Raw genomic sequence first — 18420 nt, forward strand, 5'->3', positions numbered from 1 at the left:
CTCATATTTTATTATAATAGTTAGAATTTATGTTTATCACTTACACCCTTTTCCTTCTAACCCACTCATATGCAATAATAAAAATCGAAAATTCGTGTTAGAATGCGTTCTGTGATTGTAAAATAGATACTTTTATCTATTTTTTCTTTATACAATTTCGAGTTATCAAATATCATAATAATTTCAAATGAGGATCTAATAGCAAAATATGCTATTAAGATGTTATTGAGTTGATTTATTGAACAACATTCCATAACGTAATACGATAGGATAGCATAATATGATATTATTTTGCAGTGGTTTTGCTATACACCTCTACTATGGTTGCCACACAATATACAACTGCATGCAATAACTGTGAAATTGTATCAAGAACACTAAGTTGAGAGCAGGTGAAAGTCCAGCAGAAGAAGTTTTCTATTTGAAATAATTTTACCTGTACGTCCTACTGAAACAAACTCTTGTTTGTTAAGATTCAGCGGCTGCCGTTGGTGTAGTGGTAAGCTTTATTGCCTCTCTCTCTCCAGAGGGCCTGGGATCAATCTCAGTCGGCACCGTCGGGATTTTCTGAGGCATAAAATTTCTGATCACGGGAAGTAAAACCGTTGGTCCCCGGTCCATGAGTTGATGGGTCGATAGATAGGGTCCAGATATGGGAACTGCGCTGGTAGCGTTAGTACTCAGAACGAAAAACAAGATCGATGTAAAGCAAATCAAGGAAAAAAAATTAAGAAAATTATGCTCTGTGAAATTGTCATATTCACTTGGATTCATTTTAAATACATTTGAGAACCGATTCAATTTATGAAATACATTTCGCCTATCAAACAGCATTCACTACGCAATATTAATCAGTTACCGAAAGTTGGTTGAGTGTATATGATTGGATCAGGATTGTGAGTTTAGAAATTGACTCGTCATTTTCGTACATTATTATAAGAAATTAAAACTTTGTTGAACTGAAAATTTAAATAGTGAATAATTATTATGAAATTTTAAATAAATGCAGCATCAAAATAATCTCGTGGTCCTACGTCATTATTCTGAAACACAACCCGCAACTTTTTATTTTTTTTTTAATTTGTTAGATTCTCATGCATTCCGAAACAACAAGCAGGGTAAACGCCAAGTAGTGCTAATTATTTCCTCAACAAGAACCGAGTGCATAATAGTATCTGCAGAGAGCAACCCCTTCTTGTGTTGCTCGACTAAACTGTAGCTCTAACTGTTACACAACCGCATAATAATTTGAACACAAAACGCTTTCTCTCACCACCTCCATGCCTATCTACCGTGCACATGATTTCGGCTGCTTATGTAGATCCCTATCATGGAGACCATGTACAAGCAACATGTAGTGCCGCTTGTACAGTTCAGCTACAGATCCTTTCAGAAAGATACATGTACACACAACCGGACAAAATCGCATTCGGGATGAGTCCTATTGAAAGCTTTAATTAAGATTATCTTCCTAGGGCTAAAAACAAGACCCATTATCATATACTGCATGCACCGAACACCATCTTCCATTGGCCTTGGCAGCTGAGAATTGCATGCAAGGGTGCAGTGAGTTGTTGAAATAAGCTGCTCTTGATGGTTATGAAAAACTTGTGGATAGTAAATGTGAATTTCTTGGACGGATTGTAGTAAAATTGTAAGAATCAGAACAAAGCGTTTATTTATTCTATACCAAACAGATCATGCATTTTAAATGTTATTCAAAATTCTCATGTAAGATTTTTAATAAGTGAACGAAAAATAATAACAGATCATCTCTATAAATCCCTATTACATACTCTGCACGTTGTGATGCTACTCCCGTAGCATGCGTTGTATCCACTAATGCCGGAAACATAAAACTACACAGCAAAAAAATAATTTTGATATCACATCAAAGTGGATGCACTACAATCATGTCGAAAATTTCATGTAATGTTTATGACCACATAAATAAACAAATGCAGTAAAAGCAGCGTAATGTCAGTTCATGCATTGTATTAATGATAATTTTGTCCTTTTTAGCAAGTAATATTACACCATATTTTCGACATGATTGTAGTGCATCCACTTTGACGTGATATCAAAATTATTTTTTTGCTGTGTATATTCTGTGTCGAATCTCTCTCTCTCTCAGACGAACATCCCTTCTTGAGATTTCCTATCATTGCCCAGCAGAATAATGTCCCAACTGTTATTCCTGGAATAAATCCCACGGGACTGCTTCCATCTTACCATAACTACAGAGACAACCCTTTTTGGCTCAAGAAATAATTTGTTCTGGCACGTGTTCCACCGTCTGCATCTATTCATTCATCCATCCATCCATCCATCCATCCTTCCATCCATCAGTCGTTGCAAATCTCCATTATCCAGCACCCAAAATCGCACAAAACATTCCAATCTCGTCTTCGGTGTCGTCGCCAGGTTGGTTTTATTACATCCCCTGATGGCTACAAGTACGAAATAATTTCTATATACAGTGCTTCCTTTGACGACGACGTCGTCGCTCGGTTGGCAGCAAAGACTGAAAGGAATTAATGAACCATGTTCTCATTGCGCCTTTTATTACCATACGGGAAACGCGCGAGCGCTCGACGGAAATGCAAACCAGAACCGAGGGAAAACATGTTGAATAGCTTTAAGCGCATCTTCGTCACATTTACCTGAATTATCTGGCGAAACGAAACGGCACGGATGATGGTTCTTCTCGAGGTACGCTTGGAGAATAGTATCAAAGTTGGAAATACGCACACAGGTGGCCTTTCTCTCGATTCGACGAGGAAATTTCATCACAGCGAGGGATGAATTTTAATGCTTGCAAGGATTATGCCATGTTCCGCCATCGAGTCACCATCATTTGCACCTGGATTCCACTTGACGGATGAAGTAAACATTTAATTTATAATTTTCTTCCCAGCTTCCTCGAGGAAAACTGACAAAAGGCTCAACGAACGGCTTTTCATGTTCACCATCGGCTTCGTCGCCGTCAGCATACGCTATGTTCCTGGCTGCCACTTACCTAACAACCTTACCGCCTCTAAAAGTCCTCAGCAGTATGTGTGGCTGGAAAATTAATAATTGCATCTTGATGTGGGGGGCCTCTCCTAGCCAATAACGATACGGTAATAAACTAAAATCACGATTCGAGGCGATTGGATTCGATAGGTGGTTCTTTAAAGGATCTTTTCGGCTAGAAAGTTTTCTTGAAATTTCTTTATTACCAGTCGTAAGTCTCCAACGTTTAGGGCAGGCTTTATGTTCCAGTTGGAAGGCAATATCCAAGAGGATGAAAATCTTGATACAAAGCAATTTGATGTATGGGAAGTGCATTTCATGGCTTTGCTTGTGTAAAGCATCTAGCTTGAAGCGCGAGAGACGATGTAGATTATAAAACTCGTCGAGCTGACTTTGACGTGCCGTCATGGACATTATGACTGAGAATGTTGATGAGTTATTTTTGCCGACAGCATTTTCTAGGAAAAATGATGCTTATTTCAGACTTTTGCATGCTCCAGAACACGTGAGTGATATGCTATTTAAATTATGCTATTTCGTTTAGGTAAGCTTTTATGCTTACTGAATCAACAACAAATCAATGTCATTAAATTATGCGTGTCACACTTTAGATTCAAGACAAATGCTTTTGTAGGATGATTTTCATGATGACTTTATCTCAAATCCAATGAATTTTAGAAACAGGTCTGATGGACTTCAACGCCTTTTAAAATTGGGAAGAAAGATTAAGATTACCCCCATTTAACGCTTTTGTTGCAAAAAGGTTGTTGAATCCTCAAAATTACATATTGAGCTTAAAACAAGTTTGTGCAACATTCCGTGCGCTTTTCGAGCAATATCTTGACAGTCAGACACACTCAAAAAATTCCACAGGTTTAAACACTTGATTTATAGTGTTTCAAACTTTGAAATGTTGAAAATCTTTCACTATCTATTCAAGTGTATTGCACATTGAATAACACTGTTCAAAACAGATAGATTTAAAGCGCTTTGCATTTCAATGCGATGAAAATTGCTTGCTTAGAAAGGACAACATCGAAAACAAGACTTGTGACTTTATCCTATCAACCCGCCTCATATATGAGAACAACCGTGGCACAGTGAGATCGAACGAAGACTCCGGCAGCAGCACACCCCAACAGTCCATGATCGAATCCCAAATCAGACCCATTAAAAAGATATGTGACAGCTCTGGCCTCTGGCAGTTTTGTTTATATACTTGTCGATTCATTTTTAGAGTCGGTAAAGTAGAAGTCGATAGAGTAGAATATTGTAGAATATTGAATTATGATGTGCAAAGCTAATGATATCACCAAATGAGGCACATAGAATCCAAGTGTGTCACAATTCAAATCCATATGGTTAAGGCATGATTCATAAAATAAAATTCACACATGAAATGGATGTGTTTCACAACAAGCGCAAAATTAAGTGTGCGGCACATGATGATGGCGTGTGGAATTTTTTGAGTGTAGCGTCAGACGGCGCACAGTGGGACATGGCTATTTGAGATTTTAACTATTGAGTTAGCATTTTGACGTCTTCTGAAACGTATCTTCATTTTTTTAGTACTTTAATTTAGTAGTGCATTTTTTTTTTCTTAAAAAGGGTGAACACTCAGATAAAAAATAAAACTTTTTTTTTGTCTTGCTAATATTGATGCACAACTTTGGAAACATTATAGATGAAGTCATTTTAAGAAACTTTTTCGAATAAAAAATCTATCCCTCAATGTAAATGGGGTGCAAACGGTATTGCCTCCTTTAGAAGCGTTTTTTTACATTAACTTTTTTTGTTTGAGTTTAAAAATTATTTCAATGTTCTACAAAGTTGTAAGTACTTTAAAATTACACATTTTTCGAAGGGAAGCAAATTGGTATCACTCAGTTTGAAGGATTTACGTCCGTTTTTATAACTTTTAAACACTATCTTTAGATGTGTCTTGCAGGTTAGCAGGCATTAGCAGCTTGCGTTGAGATCAGCTGCTAATACCTGCTAAACTGCAAGATGAACCCCCATAGAGATAGTTTTTTTTAAACGGACGTATATCCTTAAAACGACGAGGTATTGATTTAACTTCTTCTGCAAAACTATGCATGTTTAAAGAAATTAAAACGTTGTAGATCATCCTTGCAGCAATCATTTCCTTCGATGGATAATTTTCCAAACGAGGTCGGGGATTTGATCACTATTCTACAGTGGAATTGTCGAAGTCTTATTCCTAAATTAGACTCTTTTAAGTTTTTAGTTCACAATAATGATTGTGATGCATTTGCTCTTTGTGAAACTTGGCTCTCTTCAGATATAGATCTTCCTTTTTATGATTTTAACATTATTCGACTGGATCGTGAGGATGCGCGTGGAGGAGAGGTACTTTTGGGGATCAAAAAGTGCCATTCCTTCTATAGAGTGAATCTTCCACAATTTACAGGTATTGAAGTTGTCGCATGTCAGGCTATTATTAAAGGTAAGAGCCTTTGTATTGCTTCTGTTTATATTCCTCCTAGAGCCGTTGTTAGTCGAAAACAACTTTCAGATATATGTTCAGTACTTCCTGCTCCACGGTTGATTATGGGAGATTTTAATTCCCGCGGTACAGGCTGGGGGGAACTGTATGATGACAACCGTTCTACTATGATATATGACCTCTGTGACAACTTCAATATGACAATTCTTAACAATGGAGAAGTAACACGTTTGGCTGGTCCATCCTCAAATGGAAGTAAATTAGACCTCACACTTTGCTCTAACTCATTATCGTTGGATTGCACGTGGAATGTGATCCAAGATCCCCACGGTAGTGATCACTTGCCGATCAAAATTTCGATTGCCAGTGGGTTCAATCCGTCGGAATCCGTTAACGTCGCGTACGACCTCACCCGTAATATCGATTGGACAACGTTCAAGACCGCGATAGAGGATGCCGTGTCGTCGGTAGAAGGGCTTCCACCGTTGGAGGAATATAACTTCCTCTCCAATCTGATCTTGGACAGCGCGCTTCGAGCTCAAACTCGGCCGGTTCCTGGAACGTCTTTCCGTAGGAAACCTCCTTCCCCTTGGTGGGACCAGCAATGCACGTGGACGGATTATCGCGCGAAACGTCGAATAATACGCTTTGGAACGCGGCGCGAAGGATGCGTAACCGATCTTCGAACAACGAGAGCGAGGAGTACTCAGATCGTTGGATTCTCAAGTTCGCGTGAAAAGTATGTCCTGATTCCGTGCCGGCACAGATGATTCCTCGCGAAACGACGAATTCGGTAGACGAGATCAGCCAGCCCTTTTCAATGCTGGAACTCTCACTCGCGCTCCTCTCGTGTGGCAATTCGGCTCCGGGGGCTGATAGAATCAAGTTCAACTTGTTGAAGAACCTCCCAGACGTCGCTAAGATGCGCATATTGAACTTGTTAGGTCAGTTCCTGGAGCTCAATATTGTTCCGGATGATTGGAGGCAAGTGAGAGTTATAGCCATTAAAAAGCCTGGAAAACCCGCTTCAGATCATAACTCGTATCGTCCCATCGCGATGTTATCGTGCATTCGAAAATTGTTGGAGAAAATGATCCTTTTTCGCTTGGACAAATGGGTTGAGACGAACCACCTACTCTCAGATACTCAATTTGGATTCCGTAGGGGCGAGGGAACGAACGACTGTCTCGCGTTGCTTTCCACAGAAATTCAGTTGGCTTTTGCTAAAAAACAGCAAATGGCTTCTGTATTCTTTGATATCAAGGGGGCTTTTGATTCAGTATCGGTTGAAGTCCTTTCAGAAAAACTCCACGCTTGTGGCCTTTCTCCATTAATAAATAACTTTTTGTACAATTTGCTGTCAGAGAAACATATGAGCTTTTCTCATGGAAACTCTACAGCTTCTCGATTTAGTTACATGGGTCTCCCCCAGGGCTCATGTTTAAGCCCCCTTTTGTACAATTTCTATGTCAGAGAAATTGACAATTGTCTAAGTGACAACTGCACGTTGAGACAACTTGCAGATGATGGCGTAGTTTCTATGACAGGGCCCACAGGGGTCAACCTGCAAGGACCCTTACAGGATACCTTAGACAATTTGTCTACTTGGGCTATCCAGCTAGGTATCGAATTCTCCACGGAGAAAACTGAGTTGGTCGTTTTTTCTAGGAAGCATAGCCCAGCACAACCGAAGCTTCAACTTTTGGGTAAACCGATCACTCATTCTATGTCCTTCAAATATCTTGGGGTCTGAGTCGATTCAAAATGCACCTGGAGATCCCACATTGAGCCAAGTTGATTCCGCAAGATCGTTCTTCACAGATGGATCATTAATAGAGGCGTCCGCTGGTTTTGGTATTTATAACGAATTTCATAGCGCCTCTCGAATGCTTCAAGCTCCCTGTTCAGTATATATTGCTGAGCTGGCGGCTATGTACTATACGCTAGAAACGATCGCTTCACTTCCACCAGATCACTATTTTATTTTTACGGATAGTCTCAGTTCTGTCGAGGCTATTCGCTCTATGAGGCCGGTAAAGCACTCCTCGTATTTTCTCATGAAAATACGGGAGCTTCGAAGTGCTTTATCTTTAAGATCTTTTGTCATCACCTTTGCATGGGTCCCATCTCATTGCTCGATTCCGGGCAATGAGAAGGCGGACTCGCTTGCAAAGGTGGGCGCTATGGAAGACGATATTTACGATCGACAAATCGCCTACGATGAATTTTTCTTCATTTATCGTCAACAGTCACTCGTCAGCTGGCAGAATAAATGGAGCGAAGGGAGTTTGGGACGATGGCTATATTCGATCATCCCTAAGGTGTCGAAGAGTCCTTGGTTCAAGGGGTTGGATGTGGGTCGAGACTTCATTCGTATGATGTCTCGCCTCAAGTCCAATCACTACTCGTCAAACGCTCACTTGTTCCGTGTTGGGCTGGGGGACAGTAATCTCTGTGAATGTGGACAAGGTTACCAGGACGCAGATCGCATTATTTGGTCTTGTGCTGAGCATTGCGGAGTCAGATCTGAACTGTACGATTCCCTTTGGGCTCGAGGTAGACAACCTTATGTTCCAGTTCGAGATATGTTGGGTAGACGCGATCTGGAGTTTATGAAACTTATATATGTTTTCTTTAAGAATATTAACCTTAGATTGTAAGTTTGACTAACCTTGTGTTTAGTTTTTGTTTTGTTCGTGTGGGTTTTTTTTTAATGTTTGTTTCTGTAATAATTGTATAATTACACTGTGGATACCAAATTGAATAGGAATAAGTTCATGTTTAAGGAATAATGAAATATTTGTATTGTAAATCATAACTCAAACCTCCTCCTCCCTCTCCCCATAAAACTGTAAATCTCTACTAACCTCGAGATGACCGCGAGTAATCGGTTCAGTTCCTTTTAGATTTAAGACATCAATTATGTATAACGCAAATGATAACTTGGCTCTGTAAAGTTTATTCGATTGAGCTTGTACAAATAAATTAATTTATAAAAAAAAAAACAATCATGAAAACAACGACCGTTGCGAACCCTGATTGCTAACTAAACTAGCAACGATCAAAGTGGTGAAACTAGCAGCCTGAATAGCAACGCACCGGTGGTCTTAGTGTTCTAAATACACTTCCCCAGTTATAAATTGAGAGTTTTCGGTGCCAATACCAATGCATGAATTTTGTATTGTGTGGCAAGCACAATGATACTATATGCCAAGGGAAGTCGAGCAAATGCTTAACCTGAAAGATTCTCTCTACCGGACTAGGAATCGAACCCGCCGCCTCCGGCTTGGTAATATCGTGCCTTTACTGACTAGGCTATGAGGCACGGTATTACAAGGGCCCCTAGTACTTTTTCTCTAATGCTTCGTATTTCATTCCGTGCTTCACCGGGAATTTCCTTCCGTAGATCGTCCTTGTCGGTTCTGAAATGATTCCACCTTTTTCGGGATTTTGTTTTTGTTTTCCGAGGGAGATAAATCCGTACTATGTTCCTGGTTCGATGCTGACTTTTTCCCCGCTAGTTGGTGTGGTCGGTCTTATGTCCACCATATGTCACTGTCTGCAAAATATCTAATAACAATTACCTGTACCTGTTGTACGTCCTTCAACGAAAATAAATGTTCTTGCATTGCCATAGTCATCTGGGAAGAACCTAGCGACTAAAGTCTCTGGTCTAAATAGCACTTGAAATGAGCCCTCCGTACCTACATCATTGCATCAATGTAGAGATTCGTATTATACTTATATGCAAAGTACGAAAAGAGAATGATAGAAATACGAAAGGGATTAGTTTCAAGAACTGACTCGGGTATAGGAAAAGAGCAAAACCAGAACAAAATAATATCAAATTTTACACCAAATTTCTTATTATGTTATTGGTAAGTTGTGCTCTATAACAAGAAAATAGCTTATTCTGCTATCAAAGCATAATTTGCTAATTTTATGATATTTTTTGGTACCATGAATTCAAGATCTAATTTTGATCTGATAGCAAAATAAGCTATATAAGTCATTAAATTATTAATTTAAACAACATGCCAATGCTTGATGAGATATAATGACACAAAGTGATATTAATTTGCTATGATTTTTGCTATTCTTTAAATATGTCAACAACTGGCTTTGCTATTACTCAGTTATGGTCTTTTATATTATTTGATATTATATTTATATTTTATTTCAATTAAAGTAATAGCAATTTTTGATGTTCTGATCCCCAATTGTAATAGAATAATTTGCTATTGATTTGATATTCTTGTCTACACGGGGAATGTTTCATCAAATGCCCCAACTAACCATACTCGAGCAAAGTATGTATATACAAAGCTATATTGCGACTAAATGGTTACTTGGATACTCATATGGCCGTCAGAATGGTTCATCGGTTGCAAAGTGAAGTATTTCTGAAAGTGATGCGTTATATTTCTCAATGTTTTGATTTTATCCTAACGTTACCTCAATATTATATCACAGACAAACAAACACAACATATTGAACATTTCTCATTGAAATACATCGTCGCTTAAACACTACCCGAGTAAAGTTAAATATCAAAATGATATCAAATTATGTTTTAGTAATCATGTTGATAACATATTTTGATATGCATTTTTTTTAATTTCGTTTGATTTTTTTTTTATCTTTATTCAAGAGATATTTAGCCAAAGGCTAGTTCATCTTTATTTTGGTTGAATTATATTTTGATATAACTGTGATATTTCTAAAAAATCAGAAAACTACATTTTTTCTTCTTACGAGTCAATCAGGATGCTTGCTGTTTTCTTTTTGAACATCATAAAGACAATTATGATTTCTACAGTTATATTTTACAACATTTATTGATATTAATCTACCTGTGAATTGAGTTTTAAAATCTATATAGCTGACTTATTTTGTTTATTATTAACGAAATTAACGAAAAACACGTATATGGATTTGTTACACGAAAAATAATTTGTCATCTTTTTAATATCCTTCATATACCATTTAGATTTCTTCTTTGTTATGATTACCGTTAACTCGACCACACGGCAGGCAAAATATGTTATCACAAACGCTTATATCAATATATCAAATTTAGTTTTCATTTGTTTCCATTCTCTGCTCGCTTACCGCCATCTGTCGTATACGCTGTGATCGGTAATGCACTCAATAGATGGCTGTAGTGTGTAAACGTTAAACGCAAGGTAATTGATTATACGCGCCACAGGCATAATTCTGTAAAATGATATACGAAGCTTTTGTAGGTTTTGATAATAACTTCAAATTTAAGAATATTATTAAATATATAATTATAGAATATAATTAAAATCTGTATCTCTTTTGCATGACGAACTAGCGAAGGCAGAACTTGTTATTGTTTTTCAGTTAATGTAATTTACATTCATCAAAAAACAGTGGTGGATGCAGTTCGCTCTAGTTTATCATGCACAGAAATACAGAGTTGTAAAATTGTAGCTATTGTTAAAACCTACAAAAGCTTCATACATCATTTTACGCAATTCTGTTGATGAAAAAAGTTAGACGCAAATGAATGTAATTGAATGCACGAAATGAATGTAAATCATTTTCCATGCCTGCTGCCAACTAATAAACATTTAAATTGACCGTTAAAATCGATTTCGAAGAATATTTCAAGAGTGTTATGTCTGGTTCTCTGTGATTATATCTTCACTATCGCAACTTCGGGTAATCCGCGAAAGAACTTGCCTTTTTCTCAGGCACCTTTGATCTTACTGCAATCACTCTCTGATACTCGAAATGTGCCACGACCGAATCGCAAGGTAATTGCATATTTCATTATTTGTTCCAAAAATCACGAAAACAATAAAACTCGAAAGAATTGCTCATATTTGAAACAAGGGAAAAAACATAAAAACATTGCATTTTGATTGATTGCCACACTTGCATTTTCAAATTTCTGGGGATGTATCAAAAAAATATAAAAAGTTCTCCGAGTCCGAATAGTCCGAAAAATGTGTTACGTGTTTAAATAAAAAAATCCCTGAAGAAGGTTACAAACGCACCGAAACGTTGGACAAAAAATAAAATAGTAATATTTTGATTTTGATTTTGAACGAGACTGAAAAGTCGTCCACAACACACATAAAATCTTAAAAACAAGATTTATATAAGGCTGACTAAGCTAGAAATCATTCGGTCTGATGACCATTCGGCCTCAGGACTATTTGGCCTAATGGCCGGAAACTCATATTATCTGTGAAATTCATTCAAATTTATTCCCCTTTAAGCATCGATTACCTGAATATATTTGCAAAACTGCATTGAACTGTAACTATTCCTTTCGCTGCAGTGACAAAGGACCAACTCTAAATCTTCGGTCATAAAACATTCAATTGGCTTAATTACCTCTCATGAAGCACACATTTGAACAATTACCTCGCCAACTTATCTTATCTAATTGAAATCAAAAGTTGCATCTGCCCATAAACCGTACCATCAGAATTACCTACCCTCAATATGTGCTTAAACTTCCTCAAGACTCAATCTGTTTTTCCACCACGCCCGACACCCGACACGTAGAAAATGTCAAACGGAACATGACTACCTACCTACTGCCGACAAGAAACATACAGTCATTAAACATCCTCGTGGGATAATTAACGATTCACAGCGAAGGCATCACTACACCGTGCTTTCGGTTTGAATCGGGCGCGCTCACCATCACACACGACTCACCTGTAGTGCCTGCATGCAAAACTTCTCGCTTCTGATGGTACACTCAAAAAATTCCACACACCATCATCATGTGTCTCACACTTAATTTTGCGCTTGTTGTGAAACACATCAATTTCATGTGTGAATCTTATCCGCAAAAAAAAATCCAATAAAAATATAATGATTTTCATTATCATTGTAACCATGATATTTACTGTCAAAACATTGGACATTTCTGTCCATTACCATAAAATCACAACGAAATTCATGGTTCACAACAATGAAAATCATGGTATTTGAGAAATTTACAGTAAAAAGGGGGGTTGTTAAGCATCTTAACAATATAAAAAAGTGATTTTTTCCGAACAAATTTGATCTCATCACACTAATTTTCGTTGTTTGAGCATTGTATCGTTAATAATCGAAATCTTTTTTTTCTCCCGTACAATAATTTAACAATAAATTTTAATGTACTCAAAATTCAACAGTAAAAATCATTGTAATTTCGTTGTTTTATTATAATTATTTTTTTTTCGGGTATGCTATGAATCATGCCTGAACTCTATGGATTTGAATTGTGACACACTTGGATTCTATGTGCCTCATTTGGTGATATCATTAGCTTTGCACATCATAATTCAATATTCTACAATATTCTACTCTATCGACTTCTACTTTACTTACTCTAAAAATGAATCGACAAATATATAAACAAAACTGACAGAGGCCAGAGCTGTCACATACCTTTTTAATGGGTCTGATTTGGGATTCGATCATGGACTGTTGGGGTGTGTTGCTGCCGGAGTCTTCGTTCGAGCTCACTGTGCCACGGTTGTTCTCATATATGAGGCGGGTTGATAGGATAAATTCACAAGCAGTGTAGGGAAAATATCAAAAAATCAAATCTCACCAACGCCCAAGATCACGCTTGATTTTCTTAGACAGAAATCAACAAGCAAACAACTGCGGTTGATTTTGCAAGCTGTGATATCGCAGCTCGAAATATCAAGCTAACAAAACTTACCAACTGCAAATCTCACCAAACTGTGGTGAGATTGAGTTTAATGATTGTTGCTTTACACCCGAATGCAGCCGAAACTTCCATAACGGCTTGCAGCAGTCCCTTCGCGTCTGCCATCGGTGAAGATTAAAAAGAGATAGCAAACGATGCTTTTTCTTTCTAAGAAAACGATGTGCAAAGGAATCATTTTTATGTTGAGTCAGCTCTCAGTTTGATTTTTGGACGTTGTGAATAGTCTCGCAATATCAAAGGAGCTTGTAAAATCAATATCAAGCATGATATTTTGTTCCAAAATCACGCGTGATATTGCGAGCGCATGAGAGCGGAAAAATGTCAATTGATTTCTGATTTTGCCAACACTGGTCACAAGTCTTGTTTTCGATGTTGATCTTTCTGAGCAAGCAATTCACATCGCATTGAAATGCAAAACGCTTTAAATCCATCTGTTTTAAACAGTGTGATTCAATGTGCAATACACTTGAATAGATAGTGAAAGATTTTCAACATTTCAAAGTTTGAAAAACTATAAATTAACGTGTATAAAACATTGAACCAAGGTGGAATACATTTAAAGTAAATGTGATTGTGCTTTTAAAAAATCAAGTGTTTAAACACTTCGATCAAACGTGTGGAATTTTTTGAGTGTAGAGAGCACCACCGACGATAGAATACGGGAAGATCTTCCTTTTCGACCACAATTGTGCAATATGCAAAACGACGACTGTTTCGGTGCCCTGCGCCGGCTGCAATGGAGATAAAGTTATTTCCTCCAAACATATATTTTACAACGGATTGGCTGAGGTGCATGGGGCCAACGGAAGACGGGAAAAGTTTTGTGCACATCCACACAAACACTCCCGGAACTGCTGATGGGAAACAATTCCAGACAATGAGGTACCCCGCAGGCAGACAGTCGTACGTTCCCTCATATGCTGCGATGGATGCAAGGATGATACGGTCGCTGCGCTGTTGGTGGTCCCAATGGACGAAGAGTGCGCGAGCTACACCGGAAAAGTGGAAAAGTTGCAAATAAAGATAAATATGGTTGGAAGTCTTTTAGGAGGAAAATTAACCTGTTTGTGCAAATTTCGGTGTGCGGCTGTATGTGAAAAGCCCGCCGCTAATGAATGGGAGCCCCGCACGGTTGTCCACACGAGGGCGTTGAAATATGGTGCTAAAGTGGCGTTTGGGGAAAACTGAGGATATGTCTTATTTAGACGTAGTTGAGTTAGGGACCCATGTCAAAGGGATGTCATAGTAAATATTATACGTTAGCAGTGTCTGTTTTATACGGATGGCAACATTTATTTTAAACTTGTCTTTTGAATCTTAATGTACGATTGTTTCTAATTCATGAAATGGTGTCTTCGCAAATACGACTTGTTATTTTTCGATTCTTTTCTTATAGGTTACCAATAAGGTAGCCTGGCTGAGTTTCGTTAACATACAAATTATTTAAAATACATAATAATACGAAGAGAAAAACATTTATATTAAATTGAGTCAGCAATGTCCCATCTCGCAGTAAATACTGGTTCCCTGAAGTGATTGGTGGGGACTGGTTTCAAAAATTTCTCGTTTGGTGCAAGATGGCACACTTCTGACTGCTTCTGTTAATTAATTACTAGACTGCTTCTGGCGCATTACCGCATTCACTATACAACGGGGACGAAAATAACTCGAACCCCTCTCATTCGATGTCCACTGATTACTGTTTCGCATTCTGTATCCCTAGAGCTGGGGCTCTACAATCGATAGCTACGAATAATTACTGAACTATACACACTTATCTACAAGAGAATGCTGAATCAAGGGTAATTGAAATGTACAGAAATAGCGGCACTGTGCGCCACATTTTTATGTTACGACGTATTTCCTTCTCCCGGGACGGTACTCCTTAAATTAGCACAAATATTCAACAATCAAAGGTATACTGGTCTCCGTCGGCTGGACTCCGTGGTATGGGGCTCGAGCTTAGTTCATGATCTGCTTCTTTATGCTCTCGACGGTATCCTCGATCGGAGCAAGCACCGTGATGACAACCAGAGCCACCACAAAGGCCAAAATTATGAGAATGTAGAAGAACAGCATAACCTTCCGGAAGCCGGAGAACTAGAAATCGAATGTCGTATTTAGTGAAGCGAAAATGGCAAAATAACTAAGCAATACTCACAGCTGCATCCTGCTTGCGATCCATGGAACTCATCGAGTTTCGCGATGGAGTCATATCTGCCATCGGGAAGGACGTCACACGTTGGCTGTTTCGCCGTTCACTGACGCAGCCACCGATCTGTATCCAGGAGAAAATCTAATTAGGGCGGTTGGAAGTGAACTGTTCTGGTGAGTGGGACGTTCTGACGGTTAGTATAGGAAAGGAAAGGTGTGAACCGGTGTTAGGTGCGCTTTCTGTTTGTACAGTATGGTGCGGATATTTTTCCATGTAAACAAATATGTATATACAAAACGGCGAGACTCAAGTTCCGGGAGAAATTAATTGCACACTCTTAATCAGGTAAAAAAAACATGTCTATTAGCTACGAGATGCAAACAAGTAATCTAATTTCGCATTGATAGCACTTTTGCTCTCATAAGTTTCACTACGCTCTAGAAAAAAAAAAATGAAAAGTATGTTTTGTGGAGGAAACCGATGAGTTTGTTTTACCCGTTGCATCGATTGACATACTTAACAATCCGAACAATTCATTAGCTCCAACATCAGATTGTATCATTAAATATATTTTATTCTAATTACTTCGCCAAGTTCCTCCTGAGACGATGTTAAGAACATCAAATTACGCTCTATCCTCCACCAAATACAGCAAACACTCTGTAAGTTGCTGGTCTGCTTTTGTACTTTCTTTTTGTGCAGTGAGGTAGCATAAGATCACACTTCATGTATTGAGAAAATTTAGTGTCATATCATAAACCTTTCTTTTTCAAATAAGCGTAATTTTACTCACTTCGGACTGAGTACAAAAATTAACGCGTTGCTGGCTACGCATCTATAAGGGATAAAACAAAATGAATACAAACTAAAAAAAAATAAAAGACACTATAAAAGGAAGCCGCTTATGGTCACTGACATTTATATAAGGTCTGAGCCAACAGGCAGCTTGCTGGTGTTAGAAGCAAAAATATTGTAAACATTGCTGAACATACTGCGAACAGATAGAAATACACTGGAGTCGCTTTTTACGCGGGTGATACGTCCCGCGTAAAAAAAAACCGCGTACATTCCGAAATCCGCGTAAAAAACCGCGTAAAAAAAACCGTGTAAAAAAAAACCGCGTAAAAAGCGACTCCAGTGTACGTCGCTGCCAACAGCTGTTTCGTTAACGGCGCCGGTGGTGTAGTGGTAAGCGTGATTACTTCTCACCTCAGCAGGCCTGGGTTCAATCCCAGTCGGCGCCGCCGGGATGTTCTGAGGCATAACATCTCTGATCACGCCTTCCTTCGGAAGGGAAGTAAAGCCGTTGGTCCCCGGTTCATGAGTTGATGGGTCGATAGGTAGGGTCCAGGTGTGGGAGCTGCCTTCCTGGCGCGTCGGTAGCATTGGTGCTCAGCACGGAAAACAAGATCGACGGTAAACAAACCAAAGGAAAAAAAAACAGCTGTTTCGTGTTAAAAGATAAACATTGCAATGGAATACGAACACCACTAAATATTTGCTCATTATCCTAACACCAATCAGCCCTTTGGCTCAGACCTTGTATAAATGACATTGGCTTATAGTGACTAAAAATTAATGACGCGGGTACCGTATAAAGTTCTTTATTCTTTTCCTCTGGCTAAGCTGAAATATGTAGAAAATTATATCCGTCAAAATAAGTTTGACAGCTATTGGCTATGTATTTTCCTCGGATTTTCACTAAAACTTCACGTGAAAATCTTTATTCATAACTGCCATCTCTCTGATTACTTTCCTCCCCAGCATTTTTAATCATAACAGCTCACTATGATCCGGAAGTCGTATTTAGGTGGAATAAATGGTTTGTGACCATTAGTTTAGGTTTAGGTTAGTTTCAGGTAGGGGAAATGACGGCTTCGGCATGGCAGACTATTTTCGGCAACTCAAATTTCACTGAATTTTCTGAAGAAAACACTTCGCTGAATGCATTCAAACTATTCTTTAGTCTTTCAGCTTCAATTTGATTATATTTTTACCGCTGAGAAAAAGCAGGATTTACTTGAAATGAAACACACGCACTACAAAATGCTGCTGATTTCGAGTTGCCGATGAAAGCACAGCTGATTAACACGCAGCTCAAATAGAAAGGTTGCCGAATAAAAAGAGGTTGCCCACAATAGTCGCTCTCACTAGAGAAGTTTGGAGCATTGTAAAAGCGTTTCAAACCAGTTTTTGACAATTCTTTCAACTGAAATTGTTAGAGCAGCTGGCAGCAAAAGATTGTAAGCAAACCAATACTGCATATGTGTGCGTTCCTTAGAGAAAAAAGCCTATAGAAAGATGATCGCTGCTTAGGTTGCCAAGAATACGTAAATTCCCATACATGGTGTCTTCAGGAAAGTTTTTTTTTTTCATTGCTATTGTTTAATGTCCAAGACATTAGGGAGTCCTTACGGTTTATGAGTACTAAATAAAAACTTTTTTGTCATTCGAGATAGACCATCTATCTCTAATGGTTTACGTATGATATAATGGTATAATTTTTAATAAGTAACTGAGGCTGGCGCAAATTTTTGCTAAAGCAATATAGTAGCTACTTTGTTTAAATCAATTTTTACTGAAAAAATACATCATTTTCATGTCCAACAACTCATTTGAAACAATGTTGCTTTAGGAATAAATTATCTAACTCTAATGGTTCTTGATGAGTTGTTATGGACATTTCCGAACATCGACGACAACTACACCGGATGCGGTATTCCTGAAGTAGCAGTTCCATGAACACGGGGCTCTAAAGCAACAGATGAATGACCGACGTCCACAGCGACTCCAATTTAGCAACACAGCGACTCATCGATAACTCCATCAACGGGCATTGTACTCCTGACGCAGCAAAACCACACCGATAGCATAAACAACAACGACGACGACATCAGCGACGGCAGCAGCGACAACCAAGGTTGCAAATACTCATTTCAGCTAAAACAATGTTTTTTTTTTTTAATTATGAAATAATTAGATACTATGATCATATTTTGAATTGGTAATATACAAGAAGAGGTTGCAAAGAATGTGTTTGACATATTAAACCTGTTTATTTCACTTCATGAG

General features: G+C 38.3%; 2 protein-coding genes across 4 annotated transcripts in view; both read right to left on the bottom strand.

Annotated features, from left to right (window-relative positions):
* Cdc6 (Cell division cycle 6) overlaps positions 1–18420 on the bottom strand; it is a 324753-nt gene that overhangs the window by 21250 nt on the left and 285083 nt on the right. The window lies entirely within an intron of this gene.
* LOC135709550 (putative ferric-chelate reductase 1 homolog) overlaps positions 14472–18420 on the bottom strand; it is a 135022-nt gene continuing 131073 nt past the window's right edge. For 2 of the 3 annotated variants that reach the window (XM_065231946.1, XM_065231953.1), the window contains exons 8-9: positions 15355–15489; positions 14472–15293 (exon numbers count right to left, since the gene is read on the bottom strand). In XM_065231946.1, the coding sequence (XP_065088018.1) occupies positions 15156–15293; positions 15355–15489 (273 nt within the window). In that variant the 3' untranslated portion in view covers positions 14472–15155. The remainder of the gene's footprint in view (positions 15294–15354; positions 15490–18420) is intronic. The other variant, XM_065231958.1, reaches the window with a different exon arrangement.

Source organism: Ochlerotatus camptorhynchus, unplaced genomic scaffold (assembly GCF_037179485.1).
Source record: "Ochlerotatus camptorhynchus isolate MF236.1 unplaced genomic scaffold, CSIRO-AGI_Acam_v1.1 ptg000035l, whole genome shotgun sequence".
NCBI lineage: Eukaryota > Metazoa > Arthropoda > Insecta > Diptera > Culicidae > Ochlerotatus > Ochlerotatus camptorhynchus.